At 42.6% G+C, this 23,042-nt stretch overlaps 1 protein-coding gene across 8 annotated transcripts; it reads right to left on the reverse strand.

Moving 5' to 3' along the window:
• Positions 1–20: 20 nt before the first annotated feature.
• LOC139391665 (serine/threonine-protein kinase 3-like) lies at positions 21–22,203 on the reverse strand. Of its 8 annotated transcripts, none has more exons than XR_011629590.1 (12): positions 22,038–22,203; positions 20,696–20,776; positions 20,375–20,503; positions 19,713–19,827; positions 19,404–19,568; positions 18,649–18,816; positions 11,679–11,816; positions 9,774–9,896; positions 6,417–6,618; positions 4,677–4,861; positions 639–1,257; positions 194–601 (listed from the first exon to the last, which is right to left on the reverse strand). XR_011629590.1 is itself a non-coding variant. In XM_071139080.1 (11 exons), the coding sequence occupies exons 1-11, from the start codon at positions 22,058–22,060 to the stop codon at positions 1,096–1,098; spliced, it is 1,491 nt and encodes a 496-aa protein (XP_070995181.1). In that variant the 5' UTR covers positions 22,061–22,203; the 3' UTR covers positions 21–1,095. The 8 variants fall into 8 exon arrangements, 2 of the variants coding, with proteins under 2 accessions (XP_070995181.1, XP_070995183.1); XR_011629589.1 differs by having other exon boundaries at positions 194–346; positions 382–1,257; XR_011629594.1 differs by having other exon boundaries at positions 198–601; positions 639–1,254.
• Positions 22,204–23,042: the final 839 nt, after the last annotated feature.

Raw genomic sequence — 23,042 nt, forward strand, 5'->3', positions numbered from 1 at the left:
GATGTGAGGCTACCTACAGGTTCATAATTAACAGAGAGATGTGAGGCTACCTACAGGTTCATAATTAACAGAGAGATGTGAGGCTACCTACAGGTTCATAATTAACAGAGAGATGTGAGGCTACCTACAGGTTCATCATTAACAGAGAGATGTGAGGCTACCTACAGGTTCATCATTAACAGAGAGATGTGAGGCTACCTACAGGTTCATCATTAACAGAGAGATGTGAGGCTACCTACAGGTTCATCATTAACAGAGAGATGTGAGGCTACCTACAGGTTCATAATTAACAGAGAGATGTGAGGCTACCTACAGGTTCATAATTAACAGAGAGATGTGAGGCTACCTACAGGTTCATAATTAACAGAGATGTAAGGCTACCTACAGGTTCATCATTAACAGAGAGATGTGAGGCTACCTACAGGTTCATCATTAACAGAGAGATGTGAGGCTACCTACAGGTTCATCATTAACAGAGAGATGTGAGGCTACCTACAGGTTCATAATTAACAGAGAGATGTGAGGCTACCTACAGGTTCATAATTAACAGAGAGATGTGAGGCTACCTACAGGTTCATAATTAACAGAGATGTGAGGCTACCTACAGGGTCATCATTAACAGAGAGATGTAAGGCTACCTACAGGTTCATAATTAACAGAGATGTGAGGCTACCTACAGGTTCATCATTAACAGAGATGTGAGGCTACCTACAGGTTCATCATTAACAGATGGGGAGGCTAAGAATTGTTACATTAGTCCAGAGCGCTTGGGGAAATAGTGTGGACTGGAGTCATCCTGACTACTGGGGTGGTGATGAGAAAATGGACATTTAGGAGCACAGGTTGAATTCAATTCCAGAGAGCTGTCAGGTCTCTCCTCTCCCTTGGTCAGGTCTTAACAGAAAGCACCATGCCTTCTCTAAGGTCCTCAGCAGTTCTGCTGCCAGAGTGCTGATCTAGCATCAGTTCTGCCTTTTAGATCATAAGGAATAAGATTACATGGAAAGTGGACCTTAGCCTAGATCAGCACTCTGGAAAGTGAGACGCTGTATGAACACGGGCCCAGGTCAGAATGTGTTCCTCAGGTCAGGCTCTTCAGAAGTTCTGCTGTCTGCGTTTCTTGGCGTCCATTGCGTCGAGGATGGGTTGTCTCTTGGCGGTGTAGCGCTGGCGCAGCTCCTCGATCTCTCTCTCCATCATGGGGTCCAGAGCCGTCAGACGCAGCTGCAGCTCCTCAAAGTCAAGGTTCTTCAGCTGCTTAGACAGAGAACACGCAGGGACACACACACACACACACACACACACACACACACACACACACACACAGACACACACACACACACAGACACACACACAGAGAAGCAACTTTAGAACACGGCAAAGCCTAAACCACTGTGTCAGAGAGGAAGTAAAGACCAAGGGACGGAAAGAGATGCGGTCACATGACTATTACATGACTACTGATCCCAGAGATGCTATTAAATTACTATAGGGATTATAGATGTAATTCCACGGACGGTTCTACAGTCTTGGCCAAAAGTTTTGAGAATGACACAAATATTAATTTTCAAAGTCTGCTGCCTCAGTTTGTATGATGGCAGTTTGCATATACTCCAGAATGTTGTGAAGAGTGATCAGATGAATTGCAATTAATTGCAAAGTCCCTCTTTGCCATGCAAAGAACATATGTAGTCCAAAAAACATATGTAGTTCTATATGTAGTTCCATGGATGGTTCTATATGTAGTTATATATCTAGTTCTATGGATGGTTCTATATGTAGTTATATATCTAGTTCTATGGATGGTTCTATATATAGTTCCATGGATGGTTCTATATGTAGTTATATATCTAGTTCTATGGATGGTTCTATATATAGTTCCATGGATGGTTCTATATGTAGTTCTATATGTAGTTCTATATGTAGTTCTATATGTAGTTCTATGGATGGTTCTATATGTAGTTATATATCTAGTTCTATGGATGGTTCTATATATAGTTCCATGGATGGTTCTATATGTAGTTCTATATGTAGTTCTATATGTAGTTCTATATGTAGTTATATATCTAGTTCTATGGATGGTTCTATATGTAGTTCCATGGATGGTTCTATATGTAGTTATATATCTAGTTCTATGGATGGTTCTATATATAGTTCCATGGATGGTTCTATATGTAGTTCTATATGTAGTTCTATATGTAGTTCTATATCTAGTTCTATGGATGGTTCTATATGTAGTTCTATATCTAGTTCTATGGATGGTTCTATATGTAGTTCTATATCTAGTTCTATGGATGGTTCTATATGTAGTTCTATATCTAGTTCTATGGATGGTTCTATATGTAGTTATATATCTAGTTCTATGGATGGTTCTATATGTAGTTATATATCTAGTTCTATGGATGGTTCTATATATAGTTCCATGGATGGTTCTATATGTAGTTATATATCTAGTTCTATGGATGGTTCTATATATAGTTCCATGGATGGTTCTATATGTAGTTATATATCTAGTTCTATGGATGGTTCTATATATAGTTCCATGGATGGTTCTATATGTAGTTCTATATGTAGTTCTATATGTAGTTCTATGGATGGTTCTATATGTAGTTCTATATCTAGTTCTATGGATGGTTCTATATGTAGTTATATATCTAGTTCTATGGATGGTTCTATATATAGTTATATATCTAGTTCTATATGTAGTTATATATCTAGTTCTATGGATGGTTCTATATATAGTTCCATGGATGGTTCTATATGTAGTTCTATATGTAGTTCTATATGTAGTTCTATATGTAGTTCTATGGATGGTTCTATATGTAGTTCTATATCTAGTTCTATGGATGGTTCTATATATAGTTCCATGGATGGTTCTATATGTAGTTCTATATGTAGTTCTATATGTAGTTATATATATCTAGTTCTATGGATGGTTCTATATATAGTTCCATGGATGGTTCTATATGTAGTTCTATGGATGGTTCTATATGTAGTTCTATATCTAGTTCTATGGATGGTTCTATATATAGTTCCATGGATGGTTCTATATGTAGTTCTATATGTAGTTCTATATGTAGTTCTATATGTAGTTCTATATGTAGTTCTATGGATGGTTCTATATGTAGTTATATATCTAGTTCTATGGATGGTTCTATATATAGTTCCATGGATGGTTCTATATGTAGTTCTATATGTAGTTCTATATGTAGTTATATATCTAGTTCTATGGATGGTTCTATATGTAGTTCCATGGATGGTTCTATATGTAGTTATATATCTAGTTCTATGGATGGTTCTATATGTAGTTATATATCTAGTTCTATGGATGGTTCTATATATAGTTCCATGGATGGTTCTATATGTAGTTCTATATGTAGTTCTATATGTAGTTCTATATGTAGTTCTATGGATGGTTCTATATGTAGTTCTATATCTAGTTCTATGGATGGTTCTATATATAGTTCCATGGATGGTTCTATATGTAGTTCTATATGTAGTTCTATATGTAGTTATATATATCTAGTTCTATGGATGGTTCTATATATAGTTCCATGGATGGTTCTATATGTAGTTCTATGGATGGTTCTATATGTAGTTCTATATCTAGTTCTATGGATGGTTCTATATATAGTTCCATGGATGGTTCTATATATAGTTCCATGGATGGTTCTATATGTAGTTCTATATGTAGTTCTATATGTAGTTCTATATGTAGTTCTATATGTAGTTCTATATGTAGTTCTATGGATGGTTCTATATGTAGTTATATATCTAGTTCTATGGATGGTTCTATATATAGTTCCATGGATGGTTCTATATATAGTTCCATGGATGGTTCTATATGTAGTTCTATATGTAGTTCTATATGTAGTTATATATCTAGTTCTATGGATGGTTCTATATGTAGTTCCATGGATGGTTCTATATGTAGTTATATATCTAGTTCTATGGATGGTTCTATATATAGTTCCATGGATGGTTCTATATGTAGTTCTATATGTAGTTCTATATGTAGTTCTATATGTAGTTCTATATGTAGTTCTATGGATGGTTCTATATGTAGTTCTATATCTAGTTCTATGGATGGTTCTATATGTAGTTCTATATCTAGTTCTATGGATGGTTCTATATGTAGTTCTATATCTAGTTCTATGGATGGTTCTATATGTAGTTCTATATCTAGTTCTATGGATGGTTCTATATGTAGTTCTATATCTAGTTCTATGGATGGTTCTATATGTAGTTATATATCTAGTTCTATGGATGGTTCTATATATAGTTCCATGGATGGTTCTATATGTAGTTCTATATGTAGTTCTATATGTAGTTCTATATGTAGTTCTATATGTAGTTCTATGGATGGTTCTATATGTAGTTCCATGGATGGTTCTATATGTAGTTCTATATGTAGTTCTATGGATGGTTCTATATGTAGTTCTATATGTAGTTCTATATGTAGTTCTATGGATGGTTCTATATGTAGTTCCATGGATGGTTCTATATGTAGTTCTATATGTAGTTCTATGGATGGTTCTATATGTAGTTCTATGGATGGTTCTATATGTAGTTCTATGGATGGTTCTATATGTAGTTCTATATGTAGTTCTATGGATGGTTCTATATGTAGTTCTATGGATGGTTCTATATGTTGTTCCATGGAAGGTGTAACTCACAAAGTCAAAGTCTCCGTCCTGAGGAACCTTCCAGTTGTCAGGGAAGACGTTCTTAGCCTGGCTGATGTGATAGCCTGGTTCCTGCTGCCGGTTATGGTTATAGCTCTCCTGTTGGACCTTAGAGTCCTGCTTGTCAAAGTAGTCCATGAAGGAGGGTCTCAGGGCCTGCTGGGAGGTGGGGTGTCCTGGGCAGAGAAGAAACATCATCTACTTTACTATATAAAGTATTCACACATGTTGTTACCGCCTGAATTCCAAAAGGAATACATTGATTTCCCCCACCCACCTACACAAAGTTATTGAAAATGAAAAACAGTCCTGTTTCATGTACATAAGTATTCACACCCCCTAGTCAATACTTTGTAGAAGCACCTTTGATTGAACTCAAAGCTGTAATCTCCACCAATCAAATGTAAAAAGGGCTTTATAAATACACCAGCTGATATATCTCAGTGCTGTACAGAAACCCAGCCTAAAACCCCAAACAGCAAGCAATGCAGGTGTAGAAGCACGGTGGCTAGGAAAAACTCCCTAGAAAGATAGTTCATGGGTGTGTGAATTTATTCCGATTTTTTTTCTCCCATTCTTCCTTGCCCATTTCCTCAAGCCATCTTCAAGTCTTTCCACATATTTTCAATGGGATTCAAGTCTGGGTTTTGGCTGGGCCAAGACATTCCAGTGTTGCTTTGGCTGTATGCTTGGGGTCACTGTCCTGTTGGAATGTTCATCTTCGCCCCGGTCTTCGGTCGTTTGCATTCTGAAGCAAGATTCTCATCAAGGATCCGCCTGTATTTGGCTCCATGCTTTGTTCCCTCTATCCTTACAAGTCTCCCAGCCCCTGCTGCTGAAAAGCATTCCCATAGCATGATGCTTCAACCACCATGCTTCACGGTAAGAATGGTGTTAGACAGGTGATGAGCTGTGCCTGGTTTGCTCCAGACATCGTGCTTTGCATTCAGGCCAAAGAGTTACATTTTTATCTCATCAGACAGACCACAGAATCTTTTGCGTCGTCTTTCACCTGACTTGATGCAAACTCCTGGCGTCATGTGACATTTTCCCAGGAGTGGCCTGGCCACTGTCCCATAAAGACCAGATGGGTGAAGCGCTGTAGTGACAGTTGTCCTTCTGGCAGGCAGAGTACTGGAGGCTGGGCCCCAGGGCAGAGTCCTGGAGGCTGGGCCCCAGGGCAGAGTCCTGGAGGCTGGGCCCCAGGGCAGAGTCCTGGAGGCTGGGCCCCAGGGCAGAGTCCTGGAGGCTGGGCCCCAGGGCAGAGTCCTGGAGGCTGGGCCCCAGGGCAGAGTCCGGGTAGTTTTATATTGTCTCCACTTCCCAGTGATTGAGCCCACTGCGCTCTTTTAATTGTGTTGAAAGTTTCTATCTCGGAGATCTACAGACAGTTCCTTGGACTGTCAACTGTGGGACCTTATATAGACAGGTGTGTGCCTTTCCAAATCATGTCCAATCAATTGAATTTACCACAGGTGGACTCCAATCAAGTTGTAGAAACATCTCAGGGATGATCAATGGAAACAGGATGCACCTGAGCTCAATTTTGAGTCTCATAGCAAAAGGTCAGAATACTTATGTACATTAGATATAAGTTTACCTGTTGAAGTCTGTTCATGTTATATCATGTGTCAGAGCCTACGGTCCTGTACTGAACAGCTCATTATAATCAATTAAATTATCACTATGTTAGTGACAGCCTACGGTACTATCCTGACAAGCTCTACTCACTCCTCATTGAGCCTTCATCGTTGTCCTCCTCCTCCTCATCACTGTTGATGACCATGGTTCCCAGGTCTGCCTCTAACATGGTACTGCCATGCTCGATCATGGTCTGAGCTCCGTCACTCATGGTGCTGGTAGCTCTCATGGTGCCAGCCCCCTCTGACCCAGACTTCACCATGGTGTGGGAGTCCACTTCCACCTCCTCTTCCTGGACAGAGAGAGAGGATGGTCAGGTCAATCAAACTATCTTCTAAAGCTCTTTTTAGCAGTTGGACAGTAAGGTTACTGACTTCATTCATACAGGGCCTTCAGAAAGTATTCACACCCCTCAACCTTTTTCCACATTTTGTTGCGTTACAGACAGAATTTAAAATGGATAAAATTGAGATTTTGTTTCACTGGCCTACACACTATACCCCATAATGTCAAAGTGGAATTGTGTTTTTAGAAAATGTTCATAATTAATAAAAAATGAAAAGCTGAAAGGTCTTGAGTCAACAAGTATTCAACCTCTTTGTTATAGCAAAATAAGTTCAGGAGTAAACATTTGCTGAACAAGTCACATCAGTCTGTGTGCAATAATAATGTTTAATATGATTTTTGAATGACTACCTCATCTATGTACCCAACACATACACAATTATCTGTAAGGCCCCTCTGTTGAGCAGTGAATTTCAAACATAGATTAAACCACAACGACCAGGGAGGTTTTACAATGTCTCACAAAGGGCACCTATTGGTAGATGGGCAAAAAATTAAAAACAAACATTGAATATCCCCTTTGAGCATGGTGAAGTTACTAATTACACTTTGGATGGTGTATCAATACACCCAGTCACTACAAAGATACAGGCATCCTTCCTAACTCAGTTGCCGGAGAGGAAGGAAACCGCTCAGGGGTTTCACCATGAGGCCAATGGTGACTTTAAAACAGTTACAGAGTCTAATAGCTGTGATAGGAGAAAACTGAGGATGGATCAACAACATTGTAGTTACCCCACAAAACGAACCTAAATGACAGAGTGAAAAGAAGGAAACCTTTACAGAATAAAAATATTCCAAAACATGCTTCTTGTTTGCAACAAGGCACTAAAGTCATACTGCAATTCACTTTGTCAGATTTGCCCCAAACATCACTGAGTACCACTCCCATATTTTCAAGCATGGTGGTGGCTGCATCATGGCAAAACTTGAAAATAGTTGTCTAGCAATGGTCAATAACCAACTTAACAGCATTTGAATAATTTTTAAAACAATCAATCCAGGTGTGGACCGCTCTTTGCCCCGAAGGATTCACAGCTGTATTCGCTGCCAAAGGTGTTTCTACAAAGTTGACTTCAGTGGTGTGAATACTTAGTGCATTCGGAAAGTATTCAGACCCCTTGACTTTTCACATTACAGTCTTATTCTAAAATGGATTCGATAGATTTTTTTCCCTCATCAATACCCCATAATGACAAAGCAAAAACAACATGAAACACCGCTCATCCCCACAGCATGATGCTGCCACACCATGCTTCACTGTAGGGATGGTATTGGTCAGGTGATGAGCGGTGCCTGGTTTCCTCCAGACGTGACGCTTGGCATTCAGGCCAAAGAGTTCAATATTGGTTTCATCAGACCAGAGAATCTTGTTTCTCAAGGTCAGAATCATTCAGGTGCCTTTTAGTGAAGAGTGAATTCTGTCTGGCCACTCTACCATAAAGACCTGGTTGGTGGAGTGTTGCAGAGATGGTTGTCCTTCAAGAAGGTTCTCCCATCTCCACAGAGGAACTCTAGAGCTCAGTCAGAGTGACCATCAGGTTATTGTTCACCTCCCTGACCAAGGCCCTTCTGGCCAAACTGAGCAATCGGGGGAGTTCTAGGAAGAGAACATATTTCATTTAAGAATGATGGAGGCCACTGTGTTCATGGGAAGTTGTTGGTACCCTTCCCCAGATCTGTGCCTTGACATAATCCTGTCTAGGAGCTCTACGGACAATTCCTTTGACCTCATTGCTTGGTTGTTGCTCCGACAGGCACTGTCAACTGTGGGACCTTATATAGACAGGTGTGTGCCTTTCCAAATCATGTCCAATCAATTGAATTTACCACAGGTGGACTCCAATCAAGTTGTAGAAACATCAAGGATGATTAATGGAAGCAGGATGCACCTGAGCTCAATTTGGAGCTTTTTCCCCCTTGCTCAAAATTTTTCATTCAACTTTTTCACTCCGGAAGCTTTATCTGGACGTGGTTCTACAGGACCTCCACCAGCCAACCAGTAGTAACATTAACATGATGCTTTATCTGGACGTGGTTCTACAGGACCTCCACCAGCCAACCAGTAGTAACATGAACATGATGCTTTATCTGGACGTGGTTCTACAGGACCTCCACCAGCCAACCAGTAGTAACATTAACATGATGCTTTATCTGGACGTGGTTCTACAGGATCTCCAACAGCCAACCAGTGGCGGAGAACTTTGTGGGCTATACTCTGCCTTTTCTCAGGATGGTAAGTTGGTGGTTGAAGATATCCCTCTAGTGGTGTGGGGGCTGTGCTTTGGCAAAGTGGGTGGGGTTATATCCTTCCTGTTTGGCCCTGTCCAGGGGTGTCATCGGATGGGGCCACAGTGTCTCCTGACCCCTCCCGTCTCAGCCTCCAGTATTTATGCTGCAGTAGTTTGTGTGTCTGGGGGCTAGGGTCAGTTTGTTATATCTGGAGTATTTCTCCTGTCTTATCCAGTGTCCTGTGTGAATTTAAGTATGCTCTTTCTAATTCTGTCTTTCTCTCTCAGAGGACCTGAGCCCTAGGACCATGCCTCAGGACTACCTGGCATGATGACTCCTTGCTGTCCCCAGGCCACCTGGCCGTGCTGCTGCTCCAGTTTCAACTGTTCTGCCTGCGGCTATGGAACCCTGACCTGTTCACCGGATGTGCTACCTGTCCCAGACCTGCTGTTTTCAACTCTCTAGAGACAGCCGGAGCGGTAGAGATACTCTCAATGATCGGCTATGAAAAGCCAACTGACATTTACTCCTGAGGTGCTGACTTGCTGCACCCTCGACATCCACTGTGATTATTATTATTATTTGACCCTGCTGGTCACCTATGAACATTTGAACATCTTGGCCATGTTCTGTTATAATCTCCACCCGGCACAGCCAGAAGAGGACTGGCCACCCCACATAGCCTGGTTCCTCTCTAGGTTTCTTCCTAGGTTTTGGCCTTTCTAGGGAGTTTTTCCTAGGCACCGTGCTTCTACACCTGCATTGCTTGCTGTTTGGGGTTTTAGGCTGGGTTTCTGTACAGCACTTTGAGACATCAGCTGATGTAAGGGTTTTATTAATGCATTTGATTGATTGATAGACTATACTTACAGAGTCGTCCTCCTCCTCCAGCTCTCTCTGCTGCTCCTGTTGTCGCTTAGCCTTCATCTCCATGGACTCAGTGATCAGGTCTCTCAGGATGGTGACTGGCTTGGCTGCCGTGATGAACGGATGCTACAGGAGAGAGCGAGGAAGGCAGTAAGTTGACCAAGCTCTGACTAACAGTGTTTCTAATATGTTCATAGACGAAGGGGGCAGCACAGACAGACACATGTCCAGGTGTTACTCTGATGAGCTGAAGATGACAGTACGTTTTGTATGAGCACGCAGTCTGTGTGTGTCTCACCTGTAGTAGCTGTGTGTGTGTGTCTCACCTGTAGTAGCTGTGTGTGTGTGTGTCTCACCTGTAGTAGCTGTGTGTGTGTGTGTCTCACCTGTAGTAGCTGTGTGTGTGTGTCTCACCTGTAGTAGCTGTGTGTGTGTGTCTCACCTGTAGTAGCTGTGTGTGTGTGTCTCACCTGTAGTAGCTGTGTGTGTGTGTCTCACCTGTAGTAGCTGTGTGTGTGTGTGTTTCACCTGTAGTAGCTGTGTGTGTGTCTCTCACCTGTAGTAGCTGTGTGTGTCTCTCACCTGTAGTAGCTGTGTGTGTGTGTCTCACCTGTAGTAGCTGTGTGTGTGTGTCTCACCTGTAGTAGCTGTGTGTGTGTGTCTCACCTGTAGTAGCTGTGTGTGTGTGTGTCTCACCTGTAGTAGCTGTGTGTGTGTGTCTCACCTGTAGTAGCTGTGTGTGTGTGTCTCACCTGTAGTAGCTGTGTGTGTGTGTCTCACCTGTAGTAGCTGTGTGTGTGTGTCTCACCTGTAGTAGCTGTGTGTGTGTGTCTCACCTGTAGTAGCTGTGTGTGTGTGTGTGTCTCACCTGTAGTAGCTGTGTGTGTGTGTGTCTCACCTGTAGTAGCTGTGTGTGTGTGTCTCACCTGTAGTAGCTGTGTGTGTGTCTCTCACCTGTAGTAGCTGTGTGTGTGTGTCTCACCTGTAGTAGCTGTGTGTGTGTGTGTGTCTCACCTGTAGTAGCTGTGTGTGTGTGTGTGTCTCACCTGTAGTAGCTGTGTGTGTGTGTGTCTCACCTGTAGTAGCTGTGTGTGTGTGTGTCTCACCTGTAGTAGCTGTGTGTGTGTGTCTCACCTGTAGTAGCTGTGTGTGTCTCTCACCTGTAGTAGCTGTGTGTGTCTCTCACCTGTAGTAGCTGTGTGTGTGTGTCTCACCTGTAGTAGCTGTGTGTGTGTGTGTCTCACCTGTAGTAGCTGTGTGTGTGTGTGTCTCACCTGTAGTAGCTGTGTGTGTGTCTCACCTGTAGTAGCTGTGTGTGTGTGTCTCACCTGTAGTAGCTGTGTGTGTGTGTCTCACCTGTAGTAGCTGTGTGTGTGTGTAGACTATACTACAGGTGAGACACCTGTAGTAGCTGTGTGTGTGTGTGTCTCACCGGTAGTAGCTGTGTGTGTGTGTCTCACCTGCAGTAGCTGTGTGTGTGTGTCTCACCTGTAGTAGCTGTGTGTGTGTCTCACCTGTAGTAGCTGTGTGTGTGTCTCACCTGTAGTAGCTGTGTGTGTGTGTCTCACCTGTAGTAGCTGTGTGTGTGTGTCTCACCTGTAGTAGCTGTGTGTGTGTGTCTCACCTGTAGTAGCTGTGTGTGTGTCTCACCTATAGTAGCTGTGTGTGTGTGTGTCTCACCTGTAGTAGCTGTGTGTGTGTGTGTCTCACCTGTAGTAGCTGTGTGTGTGTCTCACCTGTAGTAGCTGTGTGTGTGTGTCTCACCTGTAGTAGTTGTGTGTGTGTGTGTCTCACCTGTAGTAGTTGTGTGTGTGTGTCTCACCTGTAGTAGTTGTGTGTGTGTGTGTCTCACCTGTAGTAGTTGTGTGTGTGTGTGTCTCACCTGTAGTAGTTGTGTGTGTGTCTCACCTGTAGTAGTTGCGTGGCTGTAGCTCTCTGTTCTGGGTTCTTCACCAGACATTTCTTTACAAAGTGTGTGAAGTCGTCTGTCCACAGCTCAGGCTTCCTGAACGTAGGTGGAGGGTTGGTTGGGATCATGAAAATAGCCTGACAGTAATACAGAGGAAGGAGAGACAGAAAACACCTAGTTAAGCAGGTAGTATAGAAGCCTCAATGTAAACCCTAATGAATGTCTATAGACCAGTTGGTACGGACCTCTCTTTAAACCCTAATGAATGTCTATAGACCAGTTGGTACGGAACCTCTCTGTAAACCCTAATGAATGTCTATAGACCAGTTGGTACGGAACCTCTCTGTAAACCCTAATGAATGTCTATAGACCAGTTGGTACGGAACCTCTCTGTAAACCCTAATGAATGTCTATAGACCAGTTGGTACGGAACCTCTCTGTAAACCCTAATGAATGTCTATAGACCAGTTGGTACGGAACCTCTCTGTAAACCCTAATGAATGTCTATAGACCAGTTGGTACGGAACCTCTCTGTAAACCCTAATGAATGTCTATAGACCAGTTGGTACGGAACCCCTCTGTAAACCCTAATGAATGTCTATAGACCAGTTGGTACGGAACCTCTCTGTAAACCCTAATGAATGTCTATAGACCGCTTGGTACGGCAACCGCAAGGCCCCCGACCGTAAGGTGCTACAGAGGGAAGTGCGTACAGCCAAGTACATCACTGGGGACGAGCTCGCTGCCATCCAGGACCTCTATACCAGGCGGTGTCAGAGGGAAGTGCACACAGCCCAGTACATCACTGGGGACGAGCTCCCTGCCATCCAGGACCTATATACCAGGCGGTGTCAGAGGGAAGTGCACACAGCCCAGTACATCACTGGGGACGAGCTCCCTGCCATCCAGGACCTATATACCAGGCGGTGTCAGAGGGAAGTGCACACAGCCCAGTACATCACTGGGGACGAGCTCCCTGCCATCCAGGACCTCTATACCAGGCGGTGTCAGAGGGAAGTGCACACAGCCCAGTACATCACTGGGGACGAGCTCGCTGCCATCCAGGACCTCTATACCAGGCGGTGTATGAGGGAAGTGCACACAGCCCAGTACATCACTGGGGACGATCTCCCTGCCATCCAGGACCTCTATACCAGGCGGTGTCAGAGGGAAGTGCACACAGCCCAGTACATTACTGGGGACGAGCTCCCTGCCATCCAGGACCTCTATACCAGGCGGTGTCAGAGGGAAGTGCACACAGCCCAGTACATCACTGGGGACGAGCTCCCTGCCATCCAGGACCTCTATACGAGGCGGTGTCAGAGGGAAGTGCACACAGCCCAGTACATTACTGGGGACGAGCTCCCTGCCATCCAGGACCTCTATACCAGGCGGTGCCAGAGGGAAGTGCACACAGCCCAGTACATCACTGGGGACGAGCTCCCTGCCATCCAGGACCTCTATACCAGGCGGTGTCAGAGGGAAGTGCACACAGCCCAGTACATCACTGGGGACGAGCTCCCTGCCATCCAGGACCTCTATACCAGGCGGTGTCAGAGGGAAGTGCACACAGCCCAGTACATCACTGGGGACGAGCTCCCTGCCATCCAGGACCTCTATACCAGGCGGTGTCAGAGGGAAGTGCACACAGCCCAGTACATCACTGGGGACGAGCTCCCTGCCATCCAGGACCTCTATACCAGGCGGTGTCAGAGGGAAGCCTAAAGAATTGTTAAAGACTCCAGTCACCCAAATCATAGACTGTTCTCTCTGCTACCACACAGCAAGCAGTACCGATGCACCTTGTCTGGAACCAACAGGACCCTGACCAGCTTCTACCCCCAAACCATAGACTGTTCTCTCTGCTACCAAAACGGCAAGCAGTACCGATGCACCTTGTCTGGAACCAACAGGACCCTGACCAGCTTCTACCCCCAAACCATAGACTGTTCTCTCTGCTACCGCACAGCAAGCAGTACCGATGCACCTTGTCTGGAACCAACAGGACCCTGACCAGCTTCTACCCCCAAACCATAGACTGTTCTCTCTGCTACCACACGGCAAGCAGTACCGATGCACCAAGTCTGGAACCAACAGGACCCTGACCAGCTTCTACCCCCAAACCATAGACTGTTCTCTCTGCTACCACACGGCAAGCAGTACCGATGCACCTTGTCTGGAACCAACAGGACCCTGACCAGCTTCTACCCCCAAACCATAGACTGTTCTCTCTGCTACCGCACAGCAAGCAGTACCGATGCACCTTGTCTGGAACCAACAGGACCCTGACCAGCTTCTACCCCCAAACCATAGACTGTTCTCTCTGCTACCACACGGCAAGCAGTACCGATGCACCAAGTCTGGAACCAACAGGACCCTGACCAGCTTCTACCCCCAAACCATAGACTGTTCTCTCTGCTACCACACAGCAAGCAGTACCGATGCACCTTGTCTGGAACCAACAGGACCCTGACCAGCTTCTACCCCCAAACCATAGACTGTTCTCTCTGCTACCACACGGCAAGCAGTACCGATGCACCTTGTCTGGAACCAACAGGACCCTGACCAGCTTCTACCCACAAACCATAGACTGTTCTCTCTGCTACCACACGGCAAGCAGTACCGATGCACCTTGTCTGGAACCAACAGGACCCTGACCAGCTTCTACCCCCAAACCATAGACTGTTCTCTCTGCTACCACACGGCAAGCAGTACCGATGCACCTTGTCTGGAACCAACAGGACCCTGACCAGCTTCTACCCCCAAACCATAGACTGTTCTCTTTGCTACCGCACAGCAAGCAGTACCGATGCACCAAGTCTGGAACCAACAGGACCCTGACCAGCTTCTACCCCCAAACCATAGACTGTTCTCTCTGCTACCGCACAGCAAGCAGTACCGATGCACCTTGTCTGGAACCAACAGGACCCTGACCAGCTTCTACCCCCAAACCATAGACTGTTCTCTCTGCTACCGCACAGCAAGCAGTACCGATGCACCAAGCCTGGAACCAACAGGACCATGAACAGCTTCTAACCCCAAGCCTTAAGACTGCTAAACAAGACTGATAAATAGCTAATCAAATAGCTATTACCTGGTACTCCCTGTATATAACCATGTTATTACCTCCCTGTATATAGCCATGTTATTACCTGGTACTCCCTGTATATAGCCATGTTATTACCTGGTACTCCCTGTATATAGTCATGTTATTACCTCCCTGTATATAGCCATGTTATTACCTGGTACTCCCTGTATATAGCCATGTTATTACCTGGTACTCCCTGTATATAGTCATGTTATTACCTCCCTGTATATAGCCATGTTATTACCTGGTACTCCCTGTATATAGCCATGTTATTACCTCCCTGTATATAGCCATGTTATTACCTGGTACTCCCTGTATATAGCCATGTTATTACCTGGTACTCCCTGTATATAGTCATGTTATTACCTGGTACTTCCTGTATATAGTCATGTTATTACCTGGTACTCCCTGTATATAGCCATGTTATTACCTCCCTGTATATAGTCATGTTATTACCTGGTACTCCCTGTATATAGCCATGTCATTACCTGGTACTCCCTGTATATAGCCATGTTATTACCTGGTACTTCCTGTATATAGCCATGTTATTACCTGGTACTTCCTGTATATAGCCATGTTATTACCTGGTACTTCCTGTATATAGCCATGTTATTACCTGGTACTTCCTGTATATAGCCATGTTATTACCTGGTACTCCCTGTATATAACCATGTCATTACCTCCCTGTATATAACCATGTTATTACCTCCCTGTATATAGCCATGTTATTACCTGGTACTCCATGTATATAGCCATGTTATTACCTCCCTGTATATAGCCATGTTATTACCTCCCTGTATATAACCATGTTATTACCTCCCTGTATATAGCCATGTTATTACCTGGTACTTCCTGTATATAACCATGTTATTACCTCCCTGTATATAGCCATGTTATTACCTCCCTGTATATAACCATGTTATTACCTGGTACTCCTTGTATATAGCCATGTTATTACCTGGTACTTCCTGTATATAGCCATGTTATTACCTCCCTGTATATAGCCATGTTATTACCTCCCTGTATATAGCCATGTTATTACCTGGTACTCCTTGTATATAGCCATGTTATTACCTCCCTGTATATAGCCATGTTATTACCTCCCTGTATATAGCCATGTTATTACCTCCCTGTATATAACCATGTTATTACCTCCCTGTATATAGCCATGTTATTACCTGGTACTTCCTGTATATAACCATGTTATTACCTCCCTGTATATAGCCATGTTATTACCTCCCTGTATATAACCATGTTATTACCTGGTACTCCTTGTATATAGCCATGTTATTACCTGGTACTTCCTGTATATAGCCATGTTATTACCTCCCTGTATATAGCCATGTTATTACCTCCCTGTATATAGCCATGTTATTACCTGGTACTCCTTGTATATAGCCATGTTATTACCTCCCTGTATATAGCCATGTTATTACCTCCCTGTATATAGCCATGTTATTACCTCCCTGTATATAACCATGTTATTACCTCCCTGTATATAGCCATGTTATTACCTGGTACTTCCTGTATATAACCATGTTATTACCTCCCTGTATATAACCATGTTATTACCTCCCTGTATATAGCCATGTTATTACCTGGTACTTCCTGTATATAACCATGTTATTACCTCCCTGTATATAACCATGTTATTACCTCCCTGTATATAACCATGTTATTACCTCCCTGTATATAGCCATGTTATTACCTCCCTGTATATAACCATGTTATTACCTCCCTGTATATAGCCATGTTATTACCTGGTACTTCCTGTATATAGCCATGTTATTACCTCCCTGTATATAGCCATGTTATTACCTCCCTGTATATAACCATGTTATTACCTGGTACTCCTTGTATATAGCCATGTTATTACCTGGTACTTCCTGTATATAGCCATGTTATTACCTCCCTGTATATAGCCATGTTATTACCTCCCTGTATATAGCCATGTTATTACCTGGTACTCTTTGTATATAGCCATGTTATTACCTCCCTGTATATAGCCATGTTATTACTTCCCTGTATATAGTCATGTTATTACCTCCCTGTATATAGCCATGTTATTACCTCCCTGTATATAGCCATGTTATTACCTGGTACTTCCTGTATATAGCCATGTTATTACTTCCCTGTATATAGTCATGTTATTACTTCCCTGTATATAGTCATGTTATTACCTCCCTGTATATAACCATGTTATTACCTCCCTGTATATAGCCATGTTATTACCTGGTACTTCCTGTATATAACCATGTTATTACCTCCCTGTATATAGCCATGTTATTACCTCCCTGTATATAACCATGTTATTACCTGGTACTCCTTGTATATAGCCATGTTATTACCTGGTACTTCCTGTATATAGCCATGTTATTACCTCCCTGTATATAGCCATGTTATTACCTCCCTGTATATAGCCATGTTATTACCTGGTACTCCTTGTATATAGCCATGTTATTACCTCCCTGTATATAGCCATGTTATTACCTCCCTGTATATAGCCATGTTATTACCTCCCTGTATATAACCATGTTATTACCTCCCTGTATATAGCCATGTTATTACCTGGTACTTCCTGTATATAACCATGTTATTACCTCCCTGTATATAACCATGTTATTACCTCCCTGTATATAGCCATGTTATTACCTGGTACTTCCTGTATATAACCATGTTATTACCTCCCTGTATATAACCATGTTATTACCTCCCTGTATATAGCCATGTTATTACCTCCCTGTATATAACCATGTTATTACCTCCCTGTATATAGCCATGTTATTACCTGGTACTTCCTGTATATAGCCATGTTATTACCTCCCTGTATATAGCCATGTTATTACCTCCCTGTATATAACCATGTTATTACCTGGTACTCCTTGTATATAGCCATGTTATTACCTGGTACTTCCTGTATATAGCCATGTTATTACCTCCCTGTATATAGCCATGTTATTACCTCCCTGTATATAGCCATGTTATTACCTGGTACTCTTTGTATATAGCCATGTTATTACCTCCCTGTATATAGCCATGTTATTACTTCCCTGTATATAGTCATGTTATTACCTCCCTGTATATAGCCATGTTATTACCTCCCTGTATATAGCCATGTTATTACCTGGTACTTCCTGTATATAGCCATGTTATTACCTCCCTGTATATAGCCATGTTATTACTTCCCTGTATATAGTCATGTTATTACCTCCCTGTATATAACCATGTTATTACCTCCCTGTATATAGCCATGTTATTACCTGTTATTGTAATTCACTGTATTTATTCCTCGTGTCCCTATATTTATCTTTAACTCTGCTTAGTGTGAAAAGGACCCGGAAGCATTTCACTGTTAGTCTACATCTGTTGTTTATCAAGCATGTGACAAATCACATTTTTGGGAGGGGATTTGATCAACATCTGGATCTCTCAGATTCAAAGTTGTCTGGAGTATTGTATTGAGTATTGGAGTATTGTCTGGAGTATTCCAGATTCCTTATTTTTCAGCTATAGCCGCCAACGAGTCATTAGCTAAAACGTGGATTCATGAAGGCCACCCCCCACCTCTCTGATTCAGAGGGGTTGGGTTAAATGCAGAAGACACATTTCGGTTGAATGCATTCAGTTGTGCAACTGACTAGGTATCCCCCTTTCCCAATTAAGAGCATCAACATGCAGCCAAACTGCACTACATCTCCAACCACACACTACATCTATAAAGGTGATTCCCAACCACACAGGTTTGCCCTCAGCCATCTCTATAAAGGTGATTCCCAGGGTTAGAGGTTAGACTCACCCTCATGGGATGTATATCAGCGTAGGGAGGTTTGCCCTCAGCCATCTCTATAGAGGTGATGCCCAGGGTTAGAGGTTAGACTCACCCTCATGGGATGTATATCAGCGTAGGGAGGTTTGCCCTCAGCCATCTCTATAGAGGTGATGCCCAGGGACCAGATGTCTGCCACACAGTTATATCCTATCTCCTGGATGACCTCTGGAGCCATCCAGAACGGAGTCCCGATCACTGTGTTCCGCTTTGCCATCGTGTCCTAGACAGGGACAGAATAATACGAGCATTAGTCTCATCTATATATAAACTTCTGTGATTCACTGCTACAATCACTACAATAAAGTCAAGGATAATAAGAACGCCTGATAAAACTGACACCAGATTACATTGTTAGACACAGTCAGAATTTACTTCAGCGAGACGGAAAGAGTTGAAGACAGACAGGCAGACACAGACAGGCAGACACAGACAGGCAGACACAGACAGGCAGACACAGACAGGCAGACACAGACAGGCAGACAGGCAGACAGACACAGACAGGTAGACACAGACAGGCAGACACAGACAGGTAGACACAGACAGGCAGACACAGACAGGCAGACACAGACAGGCAGACACAGACAGGCAGACAGGCAGACACAGACAGGCAGACAGACACAGACAGGCAGACACAGACAGGCAGACAGACACAGACAGGCAGACACAGACAGGCAGACACAGACAGGCAGACACAGACAGGCAGACACAGACAGGCAGACACAGACAGGCAGACACAGACAGGCAGACACAGACAGGCAGACACAGACAGGCAGACACAGACAGGTAGACACAGACAGGTAGACAGACCGTGAGTTGTCCCGCTACTCCAAAGTCAGCCAGTTTGGCATGGCCCTCTGTGTTGAGGAGAATGTTGCCTGCCTTGATGTCTCTGTGGATCTTCCTCATGAAATGCAGATACTCCAGACCTTTCAATGTGGACTTGAGGATGGTGGCTATCTCATCCTCTGTGAGCTTTACAAGAGGAGATGGTATAAATGATTAATTCTGATGATTCAGTAGTCTATGAATACACATTAAAATCACGACCAATTAATGTAAAAGGTTACCGAAGCACCAAAGGTCATCTTCATTGTCAAACGTCGTAAATATACTGACCGTCTTATTGCGTAGTCTGATGATGTCTGAAACAGAGCCGGCTCCACAGTACTCCATCACTATCCACAGGTCTGTGTTCTTAAAGTAGCTGCCATAGTACTTCACCACATAGGGACTGGACAGGAGGAGAGACAGAACAAACAATTATTGATGAAAGGTGAGCAAACAGAGTGTGTGGTACTGGTTATAGTAACAGAGTGTGGGGTACTGGTTATAGTAACAGAGTGTGGGGTACTGGTTATAGTAACAGAGTGTGGGGTACTGGTTATAGTAACAGAGTGTGGGGTACTGGTTATAGTAACAGAGTGTGGGGTACTGGTTATAGTAACAGAGTGTGGGGTACTGGTTATAGTAACAGAGTGCGGGGTACTGGTTATAGTAACAGAGTGTGTGGTACTGGTTATAGTAACAGAGTGTGTGGTACTGGTTATAGTAACAGAGTGTGGGGTACTGGTTATAGTAACAGAGTGTGGGGTACTGGTTATAGTAACAGAGTGTGGGGTACTGGTTATAGTAACAGAGTGTGGGGTAGTGTGTGTGGTACTGGTTATGTGATTGTAGAGGAGGAGACCGTTCTCCTCTCACTAGCCTCTGGAGCCATGCTAGCTCTGCCTGATGAAAGTCTGGGCCAGAGAGTCTTTCCTCTCTTACATACAGAATACCTGTCACACTGCTGCATGATGGATATCTCCTTGATGATCTCCTGGAGGTCTGACTCAACAGGCACCTGTTTGATAGCCACCACCTGGCCTGACTCCTTATGGATGGCTTTAAACACACTGCCATAGGACCTGGAGGAGATGAATCAAGACAGTGGAAATTATGCAGAAAGTACCAAAGACCAGGATCCTGTATAACATATTAGTGGTTCCATCAGCCATTTCATAAATCTAGTCATTATCATAATGTCAATGTACACAAACATCTATTTTCATTAGAAATGTTATTCAGGTTTTAATGATGTAAAATGAATTAATACTCACCCTTCACCAAGTTTTTCCAGAACATCAAAGACCTCCTCTGGTTGTTTTGTTAGACTGTCTTCACTCAGTTTCTTCAGCTTGCTGTGGAGGAAGAGAATCAACCACAGAAATAAATAGAACGGGAATCCCCATTCAAGTCAATGATGGAATAATTGTTGGGCTGCCAGCCATTTTGAGTGTACCCATGGCAGGAAGTAAAAGCAGGAAGTGTACCCTTCAATCTGTGCTGTGATTTGTTGAGTCAACTCAACTTACATTAGACAAAAAAATACATTCCATCACATGAGCTACATCAGCTGACATTTGAATGAACATTCTACATTACCATGGAAATCCAGCATCAGTTGATAGGCCAATTCAAATGACCATGGAAATAGGCAGTCATTGCGAGTGTATCCTTGAGTTTACCAGTGAACTTCCCAGGGTTCAAGCAAAGATGTTTATATCTAACCCAAGACAGACCACAGCTTGTTGTTACCAATCGGAGCAAATTAATCACAGTAGGCAGAACAAGAAAGGGGTATTAACTTATTTTCGATATAAACACCTACTCTGTGAAGTGTGAGTGTGCAATAACTAAATTCACTCTTGCACTACTAAACAACACACTTTTTTGAAAGTTTGGCAAAGGTTAAAGACTACATTTTTTAGTTTTTTTAAACTTAGTCCACTCTGTTTTTCGAAACAGAAAACTATATTGGTCAACTCTTTCCTCAATGAGAAAATTAGTAGTATGTTGTCCAAAATCCATCTCCTACCACGGCCGGACATTGGGCTTCCACTCACCACCATTATTTGCTAGTGAGTGGAAACGTCAACCGGATGCTTCACACTTATACATCCGGTAAAAATATCTGTCATTGTTCCCTCTGTGGCTAGAGGTTCCAAGTCTGTTCTATTCATTCTATTTCTATGGCATCAACAACACGACAAGAATTGTGGAACTGGGTACACAGGGAGTTTTATATAACTTATGCTGAAGTAACTATCTTTTTAGGCAAAAAAGTTAACATTACAAGAACACACAAATCAGCTAATATTAAACAGATGCTGTCAAGCTAAACAACTAGCTAACGGTAGCCAGCTAGCATTTAGTTAAATGAAGTTAAACATCTACTGTTAACTAGCTAGATAACTAACGTTACAAGTCAAAGTGGTGAAGCTAACGTTATCTTATAAGAAATTACAAATATTGTTAACAAACTTGCTAACGTGGCTAACCGGTTACCTACAGCTACAGATTGAAAAATATTTGATATAACGTTAGCTGTCGAGGCTAATTTAGCGAGCTAACTAACATACATAACTTGTACTTTTCCAATCGAATCAAACGTACACATACCTTTTGGGCGCTGTCGGCTCCATGGTGCAAAACTAAAGACAATCTCCTTTGAATTTACAAACGCTGAAATAAAACCAAATCAAAATAATATTTTCATTCTTTGCTGTCGTTGTTTCAGGCAGCTGTGCGATGTGTCATGGCGCTTACCTTTTTCTTCTTCGAAGAGATTTAAACGCGGTTGGCATCCAGTAAATGTTGCATTAACGCCCCCTAGTACTCTGGAGTATAACAACCTTATACTTATTAAACATTTTTATGATCAAAAACCAACAAAAAAGAACAACAAAATACCCTACCATTTAACACTACACTCACAAAGGAATAATAAATACCCTACCATTTAACACTACACTCACAAAGGAATAATAAATACCCTACCATTTAACACTACACTCACAAAGGAATAAGAAATACCCTACCATTTAACACTACACTCACAAAGGAATAATAAATACCCTACCATTTAACACTACACTCACAAAGGAATAATAAATACCCTACCATTTAACACTACACTCACAAAGGAATAATAAATACCCTACCATTTAACACTACACTCACAAAGGAATAATAAATACCCTACCATTTAACACTACACTCACAAAGGAATAATAAATACCCTACCATTTAACACTACACTCACAAAGGAATAATAAATACCCTACCATTTAACACTACACTCACAAAGGAATAATAAATACCCTACCATTTAACACTACACTCACAAAGGAATAATAAATACCCTACCATTTAACACTACACTCACAAAGGAATAATAAATACCCTACCATTTAACACTACACTCACAAAGGAATAATAAATACCCTACCATTTAACACTACACTCACAAAGGAATAATAAATACCCTACCATTTAACACTACACTCACAAAGGAATAATAAATACCCTACCATTTAACACTACACTCACAAAAGGAATAATAAATACCCTACCATTTAACACTACACTCACAAAAGAATAATAAATACCCTACCATTTAACACT

This window comes from Oncorhynchus clarkii, chromosome 32 (assembly GCF_045791955.1).
Source record: "Oncorhynchus clarkii lewisi isolate Uvic-CL-2024 chromosome 32, UVic_Ocla_1.0, whole genome shotgun sequence".
Taxonomy (NCBI): Eukaryota; Metazoa; Chordata; class Actinopteri; order Salmoniformes; family Salmonidae; genus Oncorhynchus; species Oncorhynchus clarkii.